At 41.8% G+C, this 27160-nt stretch overlaps 1 protein-coding gene across 1 annotated transcript in view; it reads right to left on the reverse strand.

Moving 5' to 3' along the window:
- The window catches only part of FOXO1 (forkhead box O1), a 111078-nt gene extending 95690 nt beyond the window's left edge, over positions 1-15388 (reverse strand). The window contains exon 1 of the mRNA XM_054719769.1: positions 14283-15388. Coding sequence (XP_054575744.1) covers positions 14283-14933 — 651 coding nt within the window. The 5' untranslated portion in view covers positions 14934-15388. The remainder of the gene's footprint in view (positions 1-14282) is intronic.
- Positions 15389-27160: the final 11772 nt, after the last annotated feature.

A 27160-nucleotide genomic window follows, 5' to 3' on the forward strand; every position in this document is an offset into this window, starting at 1 on the left:
AATGGGATTAGGTCTATTAATAATTCAGTGACCATTCCCAACGGCAGTAGTAAACACAACAAGGTTGTTGCAATAAAGCAGAACATACCAGTAACCAACTATGACCTTTAAAGGAACTTTTCACTTAATTTACATTAGCACATGAGAGAAATTTATTAAAATCAAATATTTGAATGAGGGGGCTAAAAATTAGGAGGAAAAAGCAAAGGAGGAGTTGAAAAAGTAGGGAAGGATGTAGGAGATGATAAAAAAATAAGTGCCCTTATAACAGGAGCCATTTAGATGTGTATCCTCAAAAGTTCAGAAGGCTACATGTGGCATTCTTCAATTAGTGGATAACCGAGAACAGAACAGATAAGACTACAACCTACATTTTTAACTAATGTACTCTGGGTGTTGGCCTTAGATGGGAAGTAAAATTTTAAAAAAAAAACAAAAACAAAAAAAAACAACTAGTGAACAAAATGCAAGTCTGTTAGAAGATTGAGGAAAAGGGAGCAGGGGAATCATGATCTTCCGTTTAAAGAAGTTAAAGCAAAAGTTGACTTGTGACTTTTAAAAGAGAAATACTGTAAAACTCTGGCTTCAAGATTTCGTTCTACATCAAATTTTAGATATTTTAATTTCGTGACAATTCAAAGGGGATAATTTTTTTAAAATCTTTTTGTTCAAAGTATTACGGATGTCCCCTCTTTCTTCCCACTGACCCCTTCTAGCCCGCACCCTCAGCCCCCAACCACCTACCGCACCTCAGGCCTTCAACAGTATTATCTGTGTCTAGGGGTTATGCATATATGCATACAAGTTAAAAGGGATAATTTTTTATGGTGGTTCTGATTAGATTCAGGAAACAGAATCACACATGTAAACTTTTAGTAAGTAGCAGCAAAATCCTCTCCTCCCTCATGGGAGAAGTGCAAATGTGGTTCCTTTTGCACATTTCTGTGCTGCTGCTGGCACACTTAGGACTGGTAAAAGCATCATAAAAAGACATGACAGGGAGTTTAGTTCTTTCTACCATGTGTACTTAAATGCAAAACAGTTTCAAAGGCACTAAAATGTCAAGCTAGTCAAGTCCCGATCAAAGAAAACAAAACTAAATACTATAGCATTTTCTTAGTATTCTGCACTAACTACTTTTGTAGGTTCAGACTCCTATAAAAAAGTATGCCTGTTAAACCACACCCCGCAGGAATAATTAATACCCTCTTTGTGTGTTTCAATTTTACTTATTTCCTGTCTTCCTCTACCTCTGTTTGAAACAGCCAAAAATGTACTTCCCACACTACCCCAGGAAACAAAGTACGGGAGTTCCATTTAAATGGAAGGCTGTCAAATGCTCAGGCCTAGCCAAGCAAGATGTCAAAGGTCATGCCCTATATTTGACAAAAAAAAAAATAATAATAATAATGACATATTTATAGCCAGAATAAGTAGTGATAAATCCAAAAGCTATAACCTAATAAAAAAAACATGGAAGGGGCATTAAATCCAAAAAACTTTAAGTCTTTTAATTCTACACAGGTATGCTGTCCTGGTGACATTCAAGTTAATTTGCACAATAAATGTGATCTAACAAGTCATTATGTTCTTATCAGTGAGATCAAGACGCCGTGTGCCCAGTTCAGGTCCTTCAGGAAGGTGGCTGCTAACTTGTTTCAGGCCACAGCAACAAGACAGCAGCCTGAGAGAGCAAGCACATCTCACCAAAAGTTGTGAGCTTTTGTTTTAAAGGCAGGTCAGGCAGTTTGCTTAATAAAATTCAACATCATATTTTTAAGTGAGTTCCTAAAACTGGCAGAAGTAAGCTTAATAAAGAAGGTAACTAAAGGAGGTGAGGGAGTCTCCATTTCAAATCCCAGGGGTGTATTCACAGTTAAGGATCACAAAGAATTTAGTCATGAAAGGAATCCTTGAGAAGATGCATTCATTACCTTAGAATCTGAACTGTTTTAAGTTTTCATTTTATCCCTCAGACTTCATTACTTTTTCCTCCCAGTCTTAAAAGTTATTTGAAACACAAATGAGGGTGGGGAGTGTAAATGAGGCTTAAATGGAGGCCTGAGTTGTCAATCGCAGCTCATGACTTCCTTTATTTAATATTTTCCTTTTCTCTTCTTGCGTTTTATATAAGCACAGGTGGAAGTCATGGTTAGGCTAAAAGTCATAGCCATCAAAAAACAGCTTGTCTTTAAAATGACTCCACAATTTCATCACAAAAGAAATTAAGTAGGGTCTTTTTATGAATATATTCAACATCTGATATTACCCAAGATCATTTAAATTGTTCAATGGGATCACATGGCACAATAATTATTTTTAATTTTTTTCTTAAAAATACACTGTATAAGGTATACAATCAAAAGGTAATGAATTCTGAAATTAACTTCAAACATTCACCAGCCCATAGGTTGTAGAGAAAAAGCACTCAGCATAAATACGGGCTACATCAATATAAAATTCCATTTTATTCTATATCTCTCACATGTATAGCTTAAAGCAATCACATTAAGCAATGCAATGGCACAAACTTTAATATCCAAACTACTTATTAAATGGTTTGAAACTCAACTAAACTGAACAGATTGCTTTAAAAATACTCCTGTTAGCCACCACAGTGGAAATTCAGATCATGAACAAGGACCATCTCTGAAGGGCAGTGACAGAAGTTGGGGGATTATTGAGGGCAGGGTAATTCTTGAAGTTTGTGACAACATTGTTTTTTAACTTTTTTTAATAATCTGAATTCTGCTTTCCTTTTACTTTTTTTCTTTAGTATGTCCTCAGTAGTTAGGAAAAGTGTTAAAATAGCATTTCAAGAAATATGAAGCACCTTAAAGAAATATCCCAACAATACCGGAATATAATATTACAAAACTACTACGGAGTAACTGGGGAAGTATCCATTACAAAAAAAAAAAAAAAAGGTGTAAATAGCATCAAGACATGCAGAATTACAGAAATTTTTAACCCTAATAAATTTCCTTAGCATTAATTTTTAAATTATCAAGTACTTCAGAAGAAAACAAAAATAGCAATCAAAACCATTTTGGTGGCCTCTTCTAAAATGTAAAGCCACCAAGTATTGTGTTTAAAATCAGTATTACATCATAATCTCAAAGCCTTCATGTTATTGCAAATGCACATAAATTGGGTAGGGCAAAAGTAGATTCACAGTTTTGAGTACACAAAATAGTTTTCTTATAGTTTTTGAATTTTTGTATTATTTTCTATATGAATAACTGTAAACATTTTGCCCCACCCTGTACATTAATATCTTATATACAAAACACATATGTACACACACATATAAGTAACTAGATATCTAGGCGCTACATAATTCTATTTCATGACTTCTGAAAGGGCTCAAGAAACTTCAGCTGCACAGGTAACAGAAGAGAAAGAGTGTATTCAATGTGTGCAAATGTCATAATGAGCCACTAAAGAGAAAGTTATTGGAAAAAGATTGAAGGAGAAAGATCAATTAGGTCAGATTACATAAAAGTAGGCTGATTCGAAGGAAGCTTTCACATTCACTGTATGCAAATATACGACGGCGTGCATACCTCCCCATCCAGGCTTAGAGAAAGTTTAGAGAAATGCTCCCAGCTCGGTGCTAAGCACATAAACAACTTCAGCTGATAGTTACAAGCTCCCCTCGGCTACCTCTTCCTCAGCCCCCTCCAGAGGGGGCGGTCCCCTGCTACAGACAGGTGAAGTAACACTTGGGTTTCTCCTCTATTCAAATTACAGAACCACTGGCTGAAACCTGACACCGAACCCTCACTGCTGCGACAAATCAGTGATTCTGCAAATTAAGCCTCACAGAGACAAAAAGATACATCATCTATGTATAAATTGTGGTGAATGAATGCACCCATCTTGATGCATTTATCTTAATGCAATCCTACACGTAAGGTTATATGAGAATAGCTGAAAAATATTCCTTTCTTGTCAAAATAGTACAATAAAACCCACATTTGATGCTCACTACCTCAAGAATCTGCCAAAATAAGTCTCTAGCTAAACCGTATGTAAATCATTTCCTTTGACCTTGCTTCCAAGCAACCTAACAGTCTGAGGTATTTGATATTTACTTGTACAGACCATTTCCAAATATTTATGTGGTTATGTTTTCCAGCTTTGAAGGGCACAATATTTACAAGCATAGAGATTATGTAATCCAATTATAATTTATCTCCCCAAAGTGAATTTAAAATCCAAATGTATTTCTTTTCAGAAGCAAAATGAAGAGTAAGCCCTTTCTTTTCATTTTCACTCTTACTCTCATCATCACTGGGAAGATAAAAGACCTTCCCTCCCATTCTGTCTGCAGGGATTTCTCACTCAAACAAGATAGAATTTCCCTCAATCCACGTCACACAGGCTTTTGGGGCGTGGTACTGGTGGAGGAAAGGCACTAATTTTCTAGATTAAAAAAAGGAAAACTGTTGGGAGGGAGGGGGACTGAGCAAGCATAATTAAGTGCCTCCAGGCCTCAGATAACTATTGGAAAAATAACAAGCTACTGACAAGATCTTTATCTTCCATCATGCTCCTAGAAACTTTTTACTGCTGTTACAAAAATGCCACCACTGAGGTCCCCTCCGCTTCCTGATGCCAGGTTCACTCAGCTACTTTCAAAATGTTTAAGTCAGCAAACCAATAATGAGGCTTCTCACCAGCAGTGCAAAGGCAACTGTGTAACAACTTTAGGAAGACGGTTTTAAAGAAAACTCTTTTTTTCCCTCAATCCTGATGATTAATCAAATTTCCCCCCTCCTCATTCATCACAGCTTTGTTTTAATCAGATGAACTGGGCAGCAGTTCTGTAACTTAAGCCACACACAAAAAAAACACGACACTGTAATTAAGACAAATATCATCTGGAGGGAAAATTAATCACTGCAGAAAAGTATTTTCATTTTAGGTCTCAACATACACAGATGATGAAACCAAGTCACACTCAAAAAGGTAGCAGCCTCAAGATTTCCATACATGAGGCGTGCTGGAGGTAACAGCACATCCCAGGTCACCGATGTTGCAGTGCAGACAAATGAGCCACACACTTTAGAGGTAGCATTCTCTTCTGAGAAGACAAATACACCATCCACTATCCCTAAGAATGAAAGAACTCATGTGACTTAATAGCAGTAAGGACACACTACTTTGGTAGATATAACCTATCTTCCCAGAGATATACAAATTGACTTCTGCCTCTCCTTCCAGAGGGAGATATGATCCCACACTTCTCTTCAATATTAGGACCAAGATGAGACACAAGTTGAAAGATGATGTTTTATATTTCTCTCTGCTTACGGAATGAAAATATGAGCTGCTATTTTTTGAAATTCACTCGATCTACAAGCAATAAGAGGGAAAATTAGAGTGACCAAGTCCATACTGTTTCCTAGTTGGTTTGGCTAGTTTACCCTGACATCATTAGTAATCATGCAAGTGTGCTTAGAAAGCAATTTTGTCTGTGTGGAAGGTAACTACACATTTAATAAAACCCTACAGTAGGGAGCCATTCAGTCTACTTTTGCTTCACTGTCCCCAGACCACAGGCAGAGTATCTTTTTAATAAAATGTAGTCTGCTACTATAGGTACAAACATAACAGTAAAACAGTTCACTATAAACCAGTCAGACTCAAGTATTCTGAACACATTCAGTTAAGGTCTGTCTGCTTGGCATCAATTTTGGGTTTAGCCAAATTTAACCTCTGGATCCATTGAAGCATCTCATAATCTCCTTTATTCCTGTATTTGGGGTAGCAGATAAAGATCTAGTATATCCAGGATATCCAATATTCAGCTAATACAATATTAAAACTGTATTTAGCCCTAGCTGGTTTGGCTCCGTGGATAGAGCATTGGCCTGCAGGCTAAAGGATCCTGGGTTCGATTCCTGTCAAGGGCACATACCTGAGATGCAGGCTTGATCCCCAGTAAGGGACATGCAGGAGGCAGCTGATCAATGATTTTATCTCATCATTGATGTTTCTATCTCTCCCTAACTCTCTGAAATCAATAAAATATATATTTTTAAACTGATATTTAAATTTTAAAACATCTTTTTAAGTCAGTATAATTTTCAGTTACCCTGAGTATATTTTGAGATTTCTAACTTTAACTTCAGAAATTCTCATTTTTCAAAAAAAACAAGAATTATGTTCAATAGTGATATTTTTGTGTGTGAATCACTCTGCTCTGAGAACATGAAAGTTAATTTTCAAAAACAGACCAAGCAAAAACCTAAATATTTTGTAAATGCCTACTATTCACATTAAGTCAATTATGTAATCTGTTCCATGTATTACCAAATTCTGTATGTCAGTTTTAAATCAAATGCAGTATACTACCAAATAATATTGAATGTAAAATTTTTTTAAATGCAGTATACTACTGGCTTTAAATTGCATTCTATGGGTCTATATTTACACATGAGAGTGTTTCTAAGTTGCACTTAAAAAAAACACACTAAAAATGTAATCCCATTTTTATAAATTCTTATATTACAAAAACAAAGATACCATTTCATAGAAAAATTTGGTCTTATAATACAATATTACTTTCATAATAAAGTCCAAGTTCAGTCTGACAAAACTTCGCTACATATATATGTGTGTGTGTGTGTGTGTGTGTGTGTGTGTGTGTGTGTATATATATGTATATTTCAGAGAGGAAGGGAGAGGTAGATAGAGCTAGAAACACCAATGATGAGAGAGAATCATTGATTGGCTACCTCCTGCACACACACCTCCATGGGGGATCAAGCCCAAAACCAGGGCATGTCCCTGGACCAGGACTAGAAAGGTGACCTTCCTGACCAAGAATAGAACCACTGAGCCACACCAGCCAGAACCTACCTATACTTTTCAAACTTTCTGAATTTCATTTACCCATCACTCTAATATTTCCCCTATTTTCATGTCTTTATGAATGCCAGTCCATCATTCCAAAAACAAATTTAAAAATTAAGATGGACTTGTCCTGGCTGGTGCAGCTCAGTTCAAACTCAAGCAAAGCAAAAATGCCTTCCAGCACAAGCCAAGAAAAGTTGGTGGAACTCACTTGAGCCTTGAAGACTATAAGCAAAATTTGTGGAATTTCCAATAGAAGCACATATGATCCAAATCCTAGGGACACAATGGTCTAGGCCTGAATTTAGAACTAACCGAGGGGAATGATTAGAAGCTAGTACAGGAAAGTCTCAAAAAACTTTAAGAACAAAGAGTACTGAACCCGTATGAAGAGTGAAGAGGACATACAGGTTTGGAAACTAGGGAAAGAACTAAGTAGACCAAGAACCAAATCGGAGAACTCAAGACAGGAACCTCATCTGAGAGAAAGAGGAAATAATGTCATGTTGAATTTGAGGTGAAAGTAGGACATTTATGGCCTTTACCTGGAGACATAGAATAGAGGGGTAAGTCATCTAGATAACAACCAGAGAAAAAGATCACAACTAGTCCCAACATATACTCATGACTAAGCACAGGAGAAGGAAAAATCATGAGTAAACCAATTGGAGAAGTCAGAATGAAGGGTGAGGGTCAGTATAATACAATGTAATGGAGTCCAAGACAAGAAAATATTTTTACAAAGAGGGTGGTCAACAGAAAATGAGAAAGGAAGACTCAAAAACTCCACTGACAGCCTTTTTTTATTTACTGACCATAAAGAGTATAGCTTCGCCCTGACCAGTTTAGCTCAGTGGCTACAGCGTCGGCCTGTGGACTCAAGGGTCCCAGGTTCGATTCCAGTCAAGGGCATGTACTTTGGTTGCAGGACCCAGTAGGGAGTGTGCAGGAGGCAGCTAATGGGTGTTTCTCTCTCATCGATGTTTCTAACTCTCTATCCCTCTCCTTTCCTCTCTGTAAAAAAATCAATAAAATATATTTTTTTAAAAGAAGAATGCAGCTTCAACAATCATTGAAACACAGAATTTGAGACTGCAGAAGCTTATCACGCAGCTCTGTCCCACTGTGTGTGTGTGTGTGTGTGTGTGTGTGTGTGTGTGTGTGTATTTCTTTTTTCCAGTAATGGATACAGCCTGAAATACTAGTTGTACTGGTTAATAATGGCGGATTTTGTAATCAAAGAAAACACGATAATTTCAAGAGAAACATCAAAAGTGCTTTATTCAAAGCTACACATTTCCCCATCTTCCAGGTAATTTGTGGATACCATCCCAATAGAACTTTTCTTGTTGAGGCAAACCATTCACAGACAACTTATTCGTACGTTTTGAAGTGCTGCTCAGAAAGCGTGTGTGCCATCAATCAGAACAAGTGGTAATCTGAAGGAGCAAGGTCTGGTGAATACAGCAGGTGGGTTAATACTTCCCAGGCAAGATCTTTAACGTGTCTTTAACTGGTTTTGAAGTGTATGATGGTGCGTTATCATGAAGCAAAATTACTTTGCTGTGTCTTCTGGCACATTCTGGTCGTTTCACGATCAAAGTGTGGTTCAAATGGATTATTTGTTGTTGGTAGCGATCAGTATTAATGGTTTCACCTGGTTTTAGAAGCTCATAATACACCACACCTTCCAGATCCCACCAAACACAGAGCATTGTCTTCTTTCCGAAGTGATTTGGCCTTGCAGTCGATGTTGAGGGTTGACCTGGATCAACCCATGATTTTGCATTTGGGATTCTCAAAATAAATCCACTTTTCATCGCCAGTCACAATTGGATGCAAAAAAAAGACTTTCTTTCGTGCCGTTGAAGCAACATTTTACTGATGACTTTTTGGTTTTCCCTTTGTCTTTCATTCAGTTGATGTGGCACCCATTTTCCTTCCTTTAAAATCTTTCCCATTGCTTGTAAACTATTTGAAATTGTTTGCTGACCAGCGTTTAGTCTTCCTGCAAGCTGTTTTTGAGTTTGACACACATCTTTATCCAATAATGCTTGTAATTGTTGGTCTTCAAACTTTTCCCGTTGACCTGGATGTCTTTGTCTTTCACATCGAAATCACCACTTTTAAAGCGTTTAAACCAGTGTTCACAAGTACCTTGAGATGTTCACCATAAGCTTCCCAAAATATACAATAACTTTTTCTTCAAAATAAAGTAATGAAATAAAACTTCCCACAAATGTTCTTTGTTTGGCACGAAATTCAACATTTTTAAGCATAAAAATATCTATGATTTTAACACCTTCAGCAAAGTTGACATATGAAGTTTTGAAGCTTGTTGTCAATACAACAAAACAGCATACATATCAAATCACATATATATCAACATATGTGTAACTCCATCTATTGAAAAAAATCCATATTAACAGGTACACCTAGTAAAGGACACATGTTGAATATATGTCCTTCAGTAATGCATTATAGTGAAAATTCACTAAATAATAATTGCAGATATGGGCATCCTAATTTTATTTAGCTTAACATCAAAACTACTTTTTTAAATTTTCTTTAGCCTATACTAAAGCTACATAACAGATGAAAAAGAAATTTTAAAAAGGAAGGCAGCCAAATACCTTCCAGGTGGCAGAGATAACTCAACCCAAGACTCAGTATTTAGAGTGCTTTAACCCATAGGTAGACTGATAAGCCATAAGTAGATTGCATGGAGTAAAGTAAGTGCCAGTGGAAAAAGGTTGAATCATATGAAATCACCAATATACAAAAATGTATTATCTTGTTTCAGATGTTCCTTAGAAGACCACAAATAACAAGGAGTTCTCTTGTTATTCTCTGCAAAAAATTTCTGTGCCACTGACAAGTTTTGAACAAACTTTTATGAGGACTTAGCAAAAAGGGAGATTTCTTCCAACCTTTTAATACATTTGTATACAGTATATCCACTGAAATACAAGCCTGCATCCCTTCAACACCAAAATAAACATTTTTCAAGTTCATCTGGTCCTCTGTTTCACAAATGAGAACCACACCAACTTCAGAATTTTGTATGCACAGAAAATAAAATAGTTATCTGACCCAAGAAAGGCCCCAGGGGGTTTGGGCAAGTCTCTGCAAGTTGTTCCTATGAGGGCCAAGGCAAATTTTAAACTGCAGAGAAGCAGGACTAAAACCACAGTGTTCGCTGATGCTCCCTATATTTGCAAACTCCTTTGCTCTCTCCAGTCACCATGGGTTTATACTGCCTTTCCAAGAGGATTCCAGGAAGCACCAAAGTTACAGCACACACATGCTTAAAAAAAAAACAAAAAAACAGCCGAGTAAATTCCCATGATGCCAGGGTACTGGTTAGTTTCCAAGGGCAGAGTGTTCCAGAAACATACAAATAGTTCAGACTTCCCAAAGAAATTCCAGACAAATACAGACAGCTGCTCTCTCAGAAAGTCATGCAGGCCTTGGCCAGGTTAAAGCACAGTCCCAATGCACCATGGTTGTGGTGTATCCCAGGTCAGGATACATACAAGAAGCAACTAATGAATGCATGAAATAAGTGGAATGATAAATCAATGTTTCTCTCTCTCAACATGATAGAGATAGATAGATAGATAGATAGATAGATAGATAGATAGATAGATAGATAGGTAGACAGACAGACAGAATGTAAGTCATGCAGAATTGCAGTTTAGGAGTCTGGATGAAGAGTGCAAGGACAGACAACACTTTTCCAGCCTCTTAGGGATTCTAACTAACCACTGAGTATTATTTCCCTTATTTTCACTTCAATTGTACACTCAGATTCCCTGTGTAGTGCATGTTATCCAGCAATATTTGTGTTCACTGCCAATGTGATAAACTTTCAGTAATTATGGGAAGGTCTCCACAAACTTTAACCTTTTTTAAAATTTACATGAGAACTTTCAAACCTTTCCAATATTCAAATGTTTGCCACTTAAAAAAAAGATTTTTAAAAGCTCAGTATCATTCAAAAATAAAAGCCCCTCCCGCCACAACTCCCCTTTTTGCCACAAAAACATAGGTAAAATAAAAATAAAATTCTTATGAGTCTCAATCAAGATACTTACTAGTATACTTGGCATCTATTTTAGAATTTCTGAACAAAATAGTTATCATAAGACATGTTCATGTTTACATCAGTCTCACACAATTTCAATCTTTAGCAAATAAGATATGTTTGACTGCATAATTATCCACTTTTAATTCTCTTTCCTCATGCTCTCTTCAAATACATATATTGCAATTTTCACCCAACTGTAAAAAAGGGTTTTCCTTAAGGTAATTTCAGTAACAAACAAACTAGAAGTTGGCTTCACCAGGATTACTTAAGTCAAATGTAACTGTGCAGCAAAAAAGCTGCCATCTTCTGCCAAGGGATCTCTATGGCTAATTAAATTACTCACCTACAGTTTAAAAACCCAAATTACAGAATAGATATTAATTTCAAAATGCAAGAAAATGTACTCTCAGTTCACAGACCAAACTAAAGAAACTTCATTCCAAAATAAAGAGTACCTGAGCTACTTAGTAATAAAACAATTTAAATTTTTGGTATGTGTTGAGTCTTGTTGAAGCGTTCTTTTCACCTAAATTAAGTGTTGCAAATAATACCAAAACAAAAAACAAGAGCCAACTCAAAATTACCATTACAAAAAAAAGAGTCAGAACTCACAATACTACTTCCCAAACTCTAGAAAGCTTTGTATTTGGGGGGAAAAAAAACAAACAGGTCATGGGAATGAAGTTTCACTATTTATAAATACTGTACATGGTTTAAAAGATCTTGAGTTTTCCAAAAATTTTAGCTTCTACTTTGTGTGTAAACTTATGACAGTTCTAGTAAATGTTAAACAAGTGTAAAGTAGATTTAAGGTGCCATCCCTACAAATACAAAATGCATGTCCCAAACACATAACACAGAACTAGAAGTTTTTGAGCCCTTTAACAGCTTCCCAAGTACTTTGTCCATGCAAATGACTTTCAAATTCTCAGGCAGGCCGTAAGAAGAAAAACACAAGTAACTATACTTAACTAAACATTCAGTCTAACTTATAATAGTACATCACAGTAAATACTTAAGTGTTCCTAAGCAACCTCTCTTCAGTTCTAAAGCAGTTAAGTTTGGGTTGATTTGCATTTTACAACTGAATTTCTTCCTTTTATGATTCTTTAAAACAGGAAAATCTTTCAGATCTGAGTGAAACTTGGTTTTAACAAGTAGCTCATTTTTGTGAAAACTAACCAGAAGACTTAGTTATGAGTTAGAACACCTCACGTTGTTTCTTTTCTTCTTAAAATACCCATTTACTCAAAGTGAAAATGCACTTGCTGTAATCTGACTTGCACCAACTGACTCTTGATTACACCTGAAGCATTTACTGGAGAATGGCAGCCTGCTTCATCCCACTAGGTCCTACCACTGGGCCTACAAGTCTAGACAGATAATCCTAACTAATACTTAATATTAACAGACTTACTACCTCGGGTAAGTAAATTCTTAAAAATAATGAAATTATAATTGCATTTGAGAAAAAAATTAGATCAAGTAATAATCTAATAAAAATGGTTGAGAGATGATTTGGCTTTATTATCTATATTTTTTTACTAAGCACTAAATCTTAAAACTTTAAGTTATATTCCTAGTTTAAGAATAATACCCTGACTTAAGGCCATTTGAGAAACAAAACTAAAAATAATCCTAAAACTTTGGCTTTCTCTACCTTTAAAGAAAGGCACTCCAGCAAGTTTAAATAGGTTGTACCCATTTCCAAGGACATACCAGTAAAAGAATGGTGTAAGCATACTCTGTACTCTAAATGGCAAAAAGTAAAATAAAAAATTTAATGGCAAATGCTTTATCATAGCTCAAGTAGTATGGATAGATGAGCAAGTAAGATAAGTAGTTACATTCAAATGTTAAGTAAAATTGGACTTGGCAGACAATCCTGACTTCAAAGAACGGGGGTGGGGGGGGTAAAAGTAGGCTTACAGTTGTCCATATGGAAAGTAATACAATAAATAATAAGTAATTATACAAGAGTAAACTCTGTGTTTCACGTACTCACAATGTAAACCTCCTAAGGAGGCACTTTACCTTTTGAAACACTTGGTTAAAAGTTGCATGGGTGCCTAATAATAAAGTTGTAAGTGATCATTTTACTCTAAAACACACTGGAAAAAAATAAAATCCTGTTTCCTTCTCCAGGAACTTCAACACGACACACAATAACGACGGGGGTGACAGCGCATATAAAACAACCTTGGTGTAACTACTGCGCAGCAAGGATTATGCTGTATATAAAAATTATGATTATCTTTATTATGGTGCCTGCACAGTCAGGATGAGGCCCGCGGAACTGTACCTCCGTGCTTGGTGGTCACACTGAGGTGGCAGAGCGAGAGAAAAGGTCCACACGTCCCCAGCCCAGGTCACCCAGCGGAGCCCCTTCCTGCCAATTTAAAGACCTGGGACCCTCGGGCACTTCCTCGCATAGAGAAGTGCTGGCCCCGCTATTCCGCGGCCGGGCCAAAAGCCGCGCTGGCCCTTTAAAGGTTCTCGCTTCCTGCACTCCCGGCCCCTCCCTGGCTGTCGCCTGCTCCCGCCTCCGCCCCCGCCGAGGGTCACACTTGAACTTTAACTCGCCTCGTGCAGCCCGGCTCCACGGCTCCGCAGGCGGTGGCCAACACATTGCACACGTCGGATGCGCTACCTCGAGCTCGGCACGCCCGGTGCCCTGTACTCAAGGCCACTTCGGATAAAATCAAAACAAAGCAAAATGCACACCATCCTCCAAACACTGTGGGGCCAACCCCCACACACAGGCTCGCGCCCAGCCTATCCCCCTTCCACCTGCTGGCGGGGCTCCGAAGCCCCTCGCCGCGCCCAGACCCGCCCGGCGCCCAGCGCAGCGGAAACGGCTCCCAGCGCGGCCCAAGGCTGAGCGGTCGCGCGCCTCGGGTCCGTAAGGAGCCTTCCTCGCCCCCCGAGATTCTAGAGGTGAAAGAGCAGCCCCAAAAGTCCGCGCGGGCTGTGGGTGAGGGAGTAGCTCCCGGTGAACCCCCTTCTCCTTTCACTGGCAAACTTTTATCCCTGCTCCGATGTCCACTTCTTGGCGTGCTTTTCTCACCCCCTTAAACGCGCCCGCTCCCCATTCCATCCTGCCCTCACTTGAGCGCGCGAACTCATACCTGTCCCCCCACGGGTCCCGGGCAAGCCCACCACCCACATCGGCCGATTTTCGTCCGCTCCCAGCACACGCGCCCTGCACTTTCAGGACAAGCAAAACTTGCACAACTGCCTTATCTGCCCACCGCGACCTCAGGCGCAGGGAGAGGGCTTCGTGGCCCCTCTCCGGGTCCTGCGGGGCGTCCTAAGGCCACTCACTCACCTTCCAGCCCGCCGAACTGTTGCTGTCGCCCTTATCCTTGAAGTAGGGCACACTCTTGACCATCCACTCGTAGATCTGCGACAGCGTGAGCCGCTTCTCGGCCGAGCTCTCGATGGCCTTGGTGATGAGGTCGGCGTAGGACAAGTTGCCCCACGCGTTGCGCCGGGACGAGCTGCTCTTGCGCGGCTGCCCAGCCAGCGGCCCGGCGGCGGCGGCGGCGGGGGGCACAGGCGGGTGCTGCGACAGCGGCCCGGGAGGCGGGGGCTGCGGCGGCGCCGGGTGTAGGCAGCCCGCCTCTGGGCCCTGGAAGTCCCCGCACAGCCCCCCGGTGGCAGCAGCTGCGGCGGCCGCCGCCGCCACCGCCGCCGCCGCCGCGGCCGCCGCCGCCACGGAGCCAGGCGCCTGCGGGAAGTCCCCGCTCTCCTCCAGCAGGCTCAGGTTGCTCATGAAGTCGGCGTTGACAGCGGCCGCCGAGGGCAGGCCCGCGGCGGCGTCGGAGTTCGCGGCCGCGCTGCCCGACGGCGCCGGGCTGGAGGTGGCCGAGCTGGACTGGCTAAACTCCGGCCTGGGCAGCGGCCAGGTGCACGAACGTGGCCGCGGCAGCGGCTCGAAGTCCGGATCAATCTCCACCACCTGGGGCGCTTCGGCCATGGTGACCCCCGCCCCTCCCCCAGCCCGGGAGAACCAAGAAGGGGTAGAGCGCAGGACCGGGGGCCCCGGGGGAGGGGCGCGAAGAGCTGGTCCGAGATTGGGGGCGAGATCGGTGCCGCGAGCGGACGGAAACCGCGAGGAAGGCGCAGCCGAGTGGAAGCGCGAGCCCAGAACTTAACTTCACGAGTCCATCAACAACTAGACTCCTCCGGGTCCGCTGCACCGACGGGACGGCAGGCCAGAGTCGCCGGGCTCGGGCAGCACCGGCGCCGCGCTCCTGCTGACAAAGCCCGCGGTCCGGACAGCTGACGGACACCGCGGGTGGCTCGCTGTCCTCGGCGGCGCGACCACGGCGCTGCTGCCTGTTGAATGTGGCTGCGGCGGCGGAGGCTGCAGCTACTACGCGGCCGCCCGACTTACGGGATCTGCCGCCACCCCCTCCCGCTGCGGCGCGCGCGCCGGCCCGCCCATGACTGACAACTAGAGCGGCCAATGAGCGCGCGGCACCGCCACCGGGGCAGCCAGTGGACGCCGTCCTGGGCGGGGCCGGTTTTCCTCCGGGAGCCGGCAGTGGGTTGGTAGGGGGTAATGGGGTGTTTCTCTCTCTCTCTCTCTCTCTCTCTCTCCCTCCTGGGAGGGGCCGGTTTTCCTCCGAGAGGCGGCCGTGGGTTGGTAGGGGGTAATGAGGTGTCTCTCTCTCTCTCTCGCTCTTTCTCTCTCTCTCTCTCTCTCTCTTCTCTCTCTCTCTCTCACCCCTCTCTCTCTCTCTCTCTCTCCCTTTCCTCTCCCTCTTCTCTCTCTCCCCCTTCCTCCCTCTCTCTTCCCTCTCTCTTCTCTTCTCTTCTCTTCTCTTCTCTTCTCTTCTCTCTCTTCTCTCTTTGGATGTTATTTTCTGGTAATTCTGGAGTGTTTCTGAGAGCCTCTGGCCCTCTCGGTGTTTGATTGCTAGGAGGCCAACCAGCGTGGGGGCGGCGGCAATACTTTGTTTACTACCGAGGAGCGAAGCCGGGAGGCACCCGAAGGACGTGTCGCTCGCTTTGCCTGGACCTCCTCCCCGGGCCCAAAGTGGGGTGAAGCCGGCCGGGGGCCGGGGGGAGGCGCCGCGGTCCGGGGGCGCCCCGTGGGCGGAGGCGGCCTCGCGGAATTCTACTCCACCATCCAGCTCGGAGCTCCACCCACGATTTCTTTGCAGAGAAACGTGAGGCAGCTGGTGGGCTTTGGTTTGGTGTTTTGTTTTCTTTCTCCGCGATCTGTCAAGTCCTCCGACCGGGCGGGCCGCGCACGCCCCCCGGCGCCGGGGTTCTGACTGCTGAGCCAGCGCGCCCGGCACCCTCCGCCGCCTCCGCCCCGCAACACACCTGTCCGCACCCGTTAGCTGAGCCTCTGCGGCTCGTCTAGTCCGGGGCAGTGGTCCAGCCCCGCAGCCACCAGCCATGTCCACCACTCCATTCTTAACCTAAGCGGCCAGAAATCAGGGGAAAGGGGCTCGGCCTGGCAAGCACAGCCCTATTTCACACGCAAATCCTAGACCTCATTCCCTGTGTAGAATCCTCTTCTGGGCGAGAACCTCAGAGGGTCTTCCGAGTCCGTCCAGGGAGGGCAAGGCAAAGAACATTTAGTGAGAAACTTGTCACTTTATTACATACCCCTAATTAAGTTTAACTGTAATTTCTTTGCTATTTAGAATGGAAATGAGGTGTTGAGAAGTAAAAATTCAAGAGTCTTAAGGTACAGCCCTGCCCCACCCCCAGATTCCTAAGTCACACTGCTTGCCAGTGCGTCAATCAACCCACCCACTTTCCCCATCTGGGATCCAGGTCCAGGACGTCCTGTCGAGGTCAGTGGGGCCAAATGTAGGAAGACAATGGTCCTTCTGTTTTAGGGAGCAGAAACCATTTTCAAGTTTTGTTTTGCTTTGCTTTGCTTTTTTTAGGAGGAATATGGAAGGCATTTCCTTTCAGAGGGATGGGATCTCTTAGGATGGAAGATTGACAGTAGGATTTTAAATATCTTGTCCAAAATGACAGCTCCCAGTTCTAAAACAAACAAAAATAAATTTTTTTAAAAAAAAAAAAACCTCTTTCTTACAGCTAATTCTTCAATTGAAAAAAAAATGGCATCTTACCTTGCAACCATGGTGGCTGTGAAAACCAGTAGTATAGCAGCCACTGGAGGGATGGAAATGGATTTGAAGCTCTCAAACAGCCTCATCTTCAGAGAATTGTCATTATTTGATTTGTCTTGCAGCTCCCTAGAAAAGCCCCATTCACAGCACTTGTCTTTATTAGATCTGAGAGCTCATTCAGTGATATAAGCCCTATCTCTAGTGCTTCTATTAAAATCCTATATAATAAATAGGTAATATGCAAATTGACCACCATGCCCTTGCACAAGATGGCCACCCCCATGTGGTCACAAGATGGCCAGCAGCGGGGAAGGGCAGTTGTGGGTGATCAGGCCAGCAGGGCAGGGCAGTTGGGGTGACCAGGCCAGCAGGGAAGGGCAGTTGGGGGTGACTGGGATGGCAGGGGAGGGCAGTTTGGGGTAACTGGGATGGCAGGGGAGGGCAGTTTGGGGTAACTGGGCTGACAGGGGAGGGCAGTTGGGAGCAACCAGGCCTGCAGGGGAGGGCAAAGGGGAAGATCAGGTTGGCAAGGGAGCAGTTAGACTTCGATCAGGCTGGCAGAGGAGTAGTTAGGGGGTGATCAGGCTGGTAGGCAGAAGTGGTTAGGGGCAATCAGGCAGGCAGGCAGGTGAGCAGTTGGGAGCCAGCAGTCCTGGATTGTGAGAGGGATGTCCCAGATTGGAGAGGGTGCAGGCTGGGCTGAAGGACACCACCCCCCCCCCCCCCCCCGTGCATGAATTTCATACACCGGGCCTCTAGTAAATAAATAAAAATTCTTAGCTATTGTCTAACATAACACCATACCTGCCTGAGAACAATACCAGTTGAAGCAAACAAGAGGTGGAACAAAAAACTTAAAAAGAAAATTTGGGAAATGAGATTCCCATAGAGGGTTTTTGAAAACTCCCTATATATTCCTAAGGATAGGGTCATGATTCTCAAAGTGTGGTCCAGAAACTGCACAAGGCAAAAATAACTTTCATAACAATAGTAAGACAATACCTTTTATACTCTGATTTTCTCATAAGTGTGCAGTGGAGTTTTTCAGAGTGCATGATATGTGATCTCATAAAAGATTAAATGCAAAAGTAGATAGGAAAATCAGCTGTCCTGTATTAATTAAGCATTAAGTGAATTTAAAAATATATAAAATAGTCCAGCCAGTGTAGCTCAGTGGTGGACATTGTCCTATGAACTAGGAGGTCACGGTTTGATTCCCTGTTGGGGCACATGTCTGGGTTGCAGACTTGATCCTAGTAAGGGGGCATGCAGGAGGCAGGCAATCAATGATTCTCATCATTGATGTTTCTCTCTCCCTCTCCCCTTCTCTCTGAAATCAATAAAAATATATTTTAAATGTTATGTATATATAAGTATGTATATATAAAACAATGTCATCCTTGTCATTATTTTTTAAATAGTTATTTTTCACACACACACAATAATGGCATCTTTAAAAAATTAGGCCTCTTACAAAAGTTTAAAAACTTAGAGATTCATTTCTTCCTTTACATTGTCACTATCATCTCCCTAGTACAGACACCTATCCTATCTAATAAAAGAGTAATATGCAAATCAACCATCACTCTGCTACACCCACAAGCCACGCCCACCAGCCAATCAGAGCGAGTATGCAAATTAACCCCAACCAAGATGGCTGTGGCCACAGCAGGAGGGAGGCTTGGGTTTCCCTGGCAATGGAGGAAGCCAAGCTTTCCACACACCGTGGCAGGCCCAGGCCTCCGCTCAAGGGTACAAAGTTTCAATTATAGAAGGTAAATAAGTTCCAACAGAAATGACGGCAGCCACGGAGCTGGAAGAGCAGGAGGCTAGGGTTGCCCCAGGTGATGGAGGAAGCCAAGCTTCTGCAGCCCTGGCCAGCCTAGGCCTCAACTCCAGGCTACAAAGTTTCAATTATAGAAGGTAAATAAATTCCAACAGAAATGGCTGCCACCACGGAGCGAGCAGGAGGTTTGGCTCCGCTCCAGGCTACAAAGTTTCAATTGTAGAAGATAAATAAATTCCAGATACCAGGGCCTCTGCTTAGGTCGCCAGGGGGCATGGCTGGCCTGCAAACCACCACAGGCCCCTTGCCCAGGCCGCCCCATGCCCCAGGGGAACCCCCACCCTGATCCAGGACACTCTTCAGGGCAAACCAGCTGGCCCCCACCCATGCACCAGGCCTCTATCCTATCTAATAAAAGAGTAATATGCAGATTGACCATCACTCCAATACACAATATGGCTGCCCCCATGTGGTCAAAGATCCTGCCCCCATGTGGACACAAAATGGCCACCACAAGATGGCCAGCAGGAGAAGGCAGTTGGGAGGCACCAGGACTGCAAGGGAGGGCAGTTGAGAGGGATCAGGCCTGCAAGGGAGGGCAGTTGGGGCAATCAACCTTGCAGGGGAGGGCAGTTAGGGGTGACCAGGCCGGCAGAGGAGCAGTTAGACATCAATCAGGCTGACAGGGGAGTGGTTAGGGGGTGATCAGGCTGGCAGGCAGAAGCAGTTAGGGGCAATCAGGCAGGCAGGCAGGCAAGCAGTTGGGAGCCAGCAGTCCTGGATTGTGAGAGGGATGTGCGACTGCCCGTTTAGGCCTAATCTCTGGGATTGGGCCTAAACGGGCAGTCGGACATCCCTCGAGGGGTCCCAGATTGGAGAGGGTGCAGGCTGGGCTGAGGGACACCCTCCCCCCCCCCCCCCCCCCATCATGCACCGGTCCTCTAGTTTCTTTTATAATCCACTTATCACACAGCTTCTTACTGATTTTGAGGGTAATGGGCTGGGGTGGGGGTTGAAAGGCCTGTGGATTTAGCATAGGATTGGTTCATACCCTCTTCCTGTGGTCTCTCTTTTACTATCAAATTTGGACATTTGGGCCTACTCTGCCAGCCACTAGGGGACCTAAATAATCCTGATGATGAGCTCAAAGAAAGGTCATAAAGTCGAACTGTTGCTACCCTCAACTTTTTCCTATTACATTCTGCAGAGGCAGTCCTGGATCCAGATGGCCACACCCTACAAACAGGCGGTGCTCTACGGGATCATTCTTGGCAAAGGAAGTCAGCTGCAAATTTGGTGTTGCCTTCATTTCAATTCCGGTTTTTCAGGGCTTCAGTCTTGGGAGTGTTTGGCTAAGGGAGCTTTCTTATAGACTGCCTAGATCCTTACATTCTATGCTATCCTTCCTAATTATTTCTTTGAATGTCATAGTTTGGTTTATTTTGGTCTTTTGTAAATTTTGATTTGAAGCAGGCACAGAATATCTACAGCACCAATGTCCCTGACACACAGTTCAAAAAAAATTAAAAATATATGTTAAAAGTTGTTTATAGCTGCCTACCATACCAGTGTATGTATCAGTTTACTGAACTGCAGGGTGCTGGTGAACTGTAGAGTGCTTGTTTCCAATCTTTAGCTACCACAAGCTATTCTGTAATGACCTTATATAACTCAGTTTGCATCTGTCCAAGTGTTTAGGAGAAATTTCTATAAAAGCAGTTAAATGCATATGTAATTTTAAGACACAGTACCAAAATTGCCCTCCATAAGAGTTCCCTTGCCCTAGCTGGTTTGGCTCAGTGGATAGAGCATCAGCCTGCAGACTGAAGGGTCCTGGGTTCAATTCCAGTCAAGGGCACATACCCAGGCTGCAGGCTCCATCCCCAGTGTGTGGCATGCAGGAGGCAGCCAATCAAGGATTTTCTCTCATCATTGATGTTTCTGTCTCTCTCCTACTTTCCTCTCTGCAATCAATAAAAACATTTTAAAAAATAAAATCAACCAATGAATGCATAAACAGGTGGACATCAAATCAATGTTTCTCTCCTACCCCTTTCCTCTTTCTCTCTCTCTAAAATTACTGGGTCAATCATAAAATTTTTTAAAGGAAGTAATCATTACTTTTTCTTTTTTTATGTTTTTTTTGTTGTTGTTGATTTGAGAGAGAGAGGGAGTGAGAGAGAGAGAGAAGTATTGACATGAGAGCAGAACATCCATAGACTGCCTCTGCATCCCCTTCCCTCCCCCCCGCCCCCACACACACACACATCGATCAAGACTAACACGGGGCCTGTGCTCTAACTGGGTATCGAACCCTAAACCCTCTTGTGCATGGGACAATGCCCAACCAATTGAGCCACGTGGGACAGAGCAGTACATTGTTTTTTGTTCTTTTATTCTTGGGGTTGTTTTTTGTTTGTTTGTTTTTAGTATATTTTAATCCTCACCTGAAGATATGTTTTGTTTTGTTTTTATAGAGTAAAGAAGGGAGAGAGAAAAACATTGATCTGTTGCCTCCCAAACTCACCCCCAACTCGGGGATCGAACTGGCAACTTAGATATGTGCCCTGACTGAGAATTCAACCCAAAACCTTTTGGTGTATGGGACGACACTCCAACCAACTGAGCTACCTGGCCAGGACCAGCAGTGCATTGTTTTGATGGTAAATTCCCTGAGGTTATAACAGGTTTGTTTTCTTTTATATCAGAATTAAGACTATGTTGCTCTTAAATGACCAGCAATACATACTGAAATATTTCTTTGGAGGAATCACACACACAAAAAGTATTTAATGGCCCTCGCTGGTTTGGCTCAGTGGATAGAGCGTTTGCCTGCAGACTAAAGGATCCTCCCGGGTTGGGGGCTCCATCCCCAGTGGCCGGCATGCAGGAGGCAGCCGATCAATGAATGTTTTTCATCATTGATGTTTCTCTTTCTCTCTCTCTCTCTCTCTCCCTCTCCCTTCCTCTCTGAAATAAAAATATATATAATTTGATGGATACAAGGGCTGCTAAAACAGGAAAATATTATCATCTTAACCATTTTTGGAGAAAAATAAAATGAGATATAAATAAAAAAAAAAAAGAAGCTAAATAAATGTGTCATCACAGATATTGGGAGTATGAACTCTGGCCACCAAACCTTGGGTTGAGATAATCTTGTTCCAAATGGACAAAAGACACCGGCTACATCATATTATTTGTCTATGACAAACAAAGACGATGCTGACTAATCTGTAATTGGGGAGAAGCATTAGGCAAGTCATAAACTACATACTCAATATTTTATTTTATTTTAGAGAGAGAAGGGAGAGAATGAGAGAGACAGAGAGATAAACAGAGAAACGCTGATTTGTTGTTCAGCCCATTCCTGCATTCATTGGTTGACTTTTGTATGTGCCCTGACTAAGGTGTCCAGCCCACAACCCTGGCCTATTGGGAGGATGCTCCAACCAACTAAGCCACCCAGCCAGGCTCAGATAGTCAATATTTTCAATTCTGTTATGAAGAGCCAACGTTTCTCGGTTTCAATAAACTCTCTTCCTTCACTTTGTTAGTGAGATTCTACTTGTGGGTCTCTATAGGAATTTTATTTTATTATTATTATTATTTTAAATCTTTATTGTTGAAAATATTACATATGTCCCCCTTTTCCCCCCATTGACCCCTTCTAGCCTGCCCCAGAGGCCCCCCCCCCCTCCCGCCACCCACCCCAGGCCTTCACCACCCTATTGTCTGTGTCTGTAGGTTATGCATATATGCATACAAGTTCTTTGGTTAATCTTCCCCCCCCCCCGCTACAACCCCCCCACAAACTTCCCCAATCTCTTCCCCCACTCCTGCCTTCCCTCTGAGATAGAATAGTCTGTTCCGTGCTTCTATGTCTTCTGTGAGAATTTTAAAATATATTTGTAGATCATCTAAATGACCAACAATAGAGAATGGTTAAATAAATAATGGCTTATCTGTAAGGTAGAAACTTAGGTAGTCATATAAAAAAAAGTGGACAAAGCATTTGTAATGACTTAAAGGATTGTAAGGTATTAATTAGCTAAAAGTGTTAGCAGTGCTGGTATCAGAGTGATTGTTATTGATCTAACAAAACCCCCTCATTTTACAGGTAAGAAAATAGAGACGCTGGTAAGTGATTGCTTAAGGCTATACAGTTAATGGATCCTGGGGATCATAATCAGACCTCCTGGTATTCAGAAAAACTTCTGCCTTCTATTGCATTGCTTTTTACATTACCTTTTCTAACTGGAGTTTTTTCAGAATATTTAATAAAACTCAACCTATTTTAAATACTAGGTCTTTATGTTTAAGACAATAAAATAACTCAACCCCAAACTGTATACATATTACTATTAAATATTTTCTAGCATTAGGGGCTCATAGAATTGCTATAAAATTTATGGATGGCACATGAAATCCCAAATTCTTTGAATGTCACAAATCTGAAATTTCCATCCATGCTTGAAATATGATGTGTTTTCACAATTTTATTTCTGTTTCACGTCATATTAAAGCTCTTAACATGCTTCCAATAAAGGAGGACATATGTATTAAACTTAAAAGTGCTGCCATGTAGAACACAGATGGTAGTACATTTTTGGCAGAAAGGAAGTTTAGCAAGGCATTTTATTTACTTGGAAAACTAATATTAATCAGGTGTTTGTTTTTTTCAAATCAAATCACCCTATTTCCATAATACTATAATAGGGAAAGGGAGTCCAAAGTGATTGTAAACCACTAAGAGTCCAGTAATGAAAGAATGAAGGAAGAAGAAACAGTTAGCGTTTTGTAGTAACTAACCATGTTGCTTGTCATTTGCTGATAAAAATCAATAACAGGAGGTAATGACTGTGTTGTTAGAGTACATGTGTTTTTAATATGACAGGTACAGTCACTGTGTCGTTGTGGCATAAAAACAGGAGGTAAGAGTTTATCAAATTTCAGACTTGGCTGACTCACAGGGCCCATCCATATGCAAAGTCCACTGTGTCAGAGAGTATAAACATAGATGAATAGAGAGTATTTTTACATGATATCAGGTTTCTATTTTGTGGTAAATACAGCGTTTAAAACACACTGAAATATTCTATATTCTAAGGTTTAACATTTAAAAATGGAATTTCTAATTAGCTGATCACTGACATTGTGCTGGAGGAAAAATTGAATTTTCCCATATCTTTAATTAACTTTGTGTTTGATCAGCAAACTGAAAACAGAACATCTGACAACTATCTTGCATGCCTGCGCTCGATTCCAACCTGGAAAAACTTTCCACAATCGGAGACTAGGCTTGGTGAGATCCCTTCCTCCAGTTTTCCATATTCATATACCATCTAAAAGAAGATGATATGTAAATTGATAAATATAAGTATATATCTCTTGTTTCAAAATGCTTTCAGTTCTAAATAATAAATTTTTACCCAGAATAAGAATATACACATTAAAGTTATTTATGGCCCACTGCTAATAAAAATGACTGGTTGTTTTTTTTTCAACAGTAACTATAGACTAAGCACTTTATAGTTATAATCTAAATCAGTCCTCAAAACTACCCAAAAATCTAGGAGTCACTAGAATTCACATTTTACAGAAATTGAAACTGAGGCACAAAGAGCTAAGAAACTTACCTAAGGTCTTATCTTAGAAACATACCTAAGTATAATCATTATGAAGCTACCATTATCAAAATCCAGAGCTCATCTCCAATTTAATATTATACTTTCTGCCTCCATTAAATTTGGAATTTTTCTAGAGGGCTAGAAATTAACCAGATATAATTTGATGATTCAATTTTTTCCCCAGAAAATTGCTATTTGGGCTTTTGAGGGAGGTAGGATTAGTATCAGCAATCAGCTCTGCCTGAAACCAGTTCAGTTTATGTTAATGAAATAAGTCTAGAGGTAGGACACAAATAACAATAATAATGCTGATGTTCACATTTGTATAACAAATGATGTGGGGGATTTCAAGCCATTAGCCATTATTTGAACTGGCAGCCTCAGATCTTGTGCAATAAGAGCAACCTCCCTTCAGAATGGTTGGCTTATGTGGAACTCTTTCCAAAACTTTCTTTAACTTGAATAAAGACACATCTAATCAAGTTCAACAGTTTTATTGAGCTCTATCCCCATCAAAGAAAGTGATTAGCATTGGATTTTTATCTAAAAAAGCCTTTCCTCATCTGAGTTTCAGAAGCTTGGAATTAGATTAGAACAAATTAATAGATTTACAATTCACAGGGGTGTTGTTATTGCAGTACTTTTAAAACCCAGCTCTGTTGCTAAACTTACCGGGAATTGGTTGATGCTATAAGATTTACTTTCATGAGACAATAAACAAAATTAAAAGCAAAACAAAATACTGTGCTCCTCTCCATGTTGAAATCTACCTCAAAGTGAATTGGAAGGTTCCCCCTCCACTACCACGTGAGCAGAAAATATCATAAATATTTTTAAAGCACCTTTAAAAAAAACACTATGGGAATGCACCCAGTTTTCATAAAAAGCACAAATAAAACTACCTTTAGCTAAGAGTTTAGGCTGTGTTCTGTCTTCAGCTTCACATTGCAGAGAATAGGCAGTCTCTTTACAAACCACAGATTAGAGACCAGTATTAGTCAGAAGAGCTTATCTGTGGCTACCTTCCTTCCAGCCAGAAGCAGTTTAAATTGCCAATGAATCACTAAAGAAAAATCTCCCTTGGTGTTTTCCCATTTCCAGGAGACGTTCTAGTTTTAATGACCTATTGAACATCATCCAATACACCCAGTCGATATGGAAGTCAGCAGATGTTGAACATTAATGCCAACTGTTGTAGGACAACTGAGTAAAATCAGCTAATCACCCACATATATTCTCTTCTTTAATAGCTATATATTTGATACCTGATTTGACTGTTCACTTTTCATTGTAGGCACAGTCATATTAGAAGCCTGAGAAGGCCTGGGGAAAGAGTGGGGAGAAAAGAGTAGAATGCCTCCACCTGGACATGAAAAAACACTAGTTTCGTCTCTCTCAGTTGTCTCTACCCAAGACTTGTGTGAATAGAAAGTGGTAGACACACAGTCTCTTACAGATCATGGTAGCCGTTTTAAGTATGACATGCTCTGGCCAGTGTGGCTCAGTTGATTGGGTGATGTCCTATACACCAAAGGTTGTCAATTCAACTTCTGGTCAGGGCACATGCCTGGCTTGGGGACTCGGTGCAGGAGGCAGCCAAATGATGTATTTTCACATCAGTGCTTCTCTCTCTCTCCCTCTCCCTTCCACTCTCTAAAAATCAATTAAAAAATTATATATATAACATATTTTTTTGCGTGTATAAGACGCTATTTTTTTCTAAAATCATTAGACTGAAAATGGAGGGCCATTTTATACACAGAAGTCAGCCGAGGAGGGAGCACATAGGTGTGTATCTGCCCATACCTTGTCAAACAGGCTTCCTCCAATTATGAGCCTTATTGTTACATCAGCTGATGCAGTAATTGGAAGTGGAGGTGGAGAGTACGCAGATGCAACAGAGACCAGAGTGTTCTGAGACCATAAAGATGTCAAAAAATAAAAAGATAAATACCTGTAAATGATTGTCTTTGCAAAATTCAAACTGAATGTAATCAGCTGTACAAAAGAGCATAGAAATAGAGCTGCAGAGAGACAATTTGGACCTCCTCCCACTGAGTGTATGATCAGACAGTGGAGAAAACAAGAACAACAACTCCTTAAGATGCCAAAAAAGAAGAAGGCCTTAAGAGGAAAATCAAAAAAATGTTTAAAATATTGATAATTTAATTTTGGGTTGGAAAAGTGGAGGGCATCTTATACATGAGGGTGTCTTATACATGGAAAACACTAATATATATATATATATATATATATATACATATATATATATATATATATATATATATATATATGTATATATATATATATATATATATATATATTAAAAGCCTAATATGCTAAGTGTCCTGTCAGGTGTTCGGCCATTCAACTAATCAAAGTGTAATATGCTAATGATATGCTAAGGTTGCCCAACCACTCGCTATGATGTGCACTGACCACCAAGGGACAGACAGTCTACCAGTCACTATGACATGCACTGGCCACCAGGGGGCAATGCTATGACTGGTAGGTTAGTTTGCTGCTGGGGTCTGGCTGATCAGGACTGAGCAAGACAGGCCAGACATGCTCTGGAGTCCTCCCGTGGTCCTTCCCTGGCTGGCCAACCTTCCATGTCCCTCCCTGGCCCCGATTGTGCACTGGTGGGGTCCCTCAGCCTGGCCTGCACCCTCTCGCAATCCGGGAA

Source organism: Eptesicus fuscus, chromosome 8, assembly GCF_027574615.1.
Source record: "Eptesicus fuscus isolate TK198812 chromosome 8, DD_ASM_mEF_20220401, whole genome shotgun sequence".
Lineage (NCBI taxonomy): Eukaryota > Metazoa > Chordata > Mammalia > Chiroptera > Vespertilionidae > Eptesicus > Eptesicus fuscus.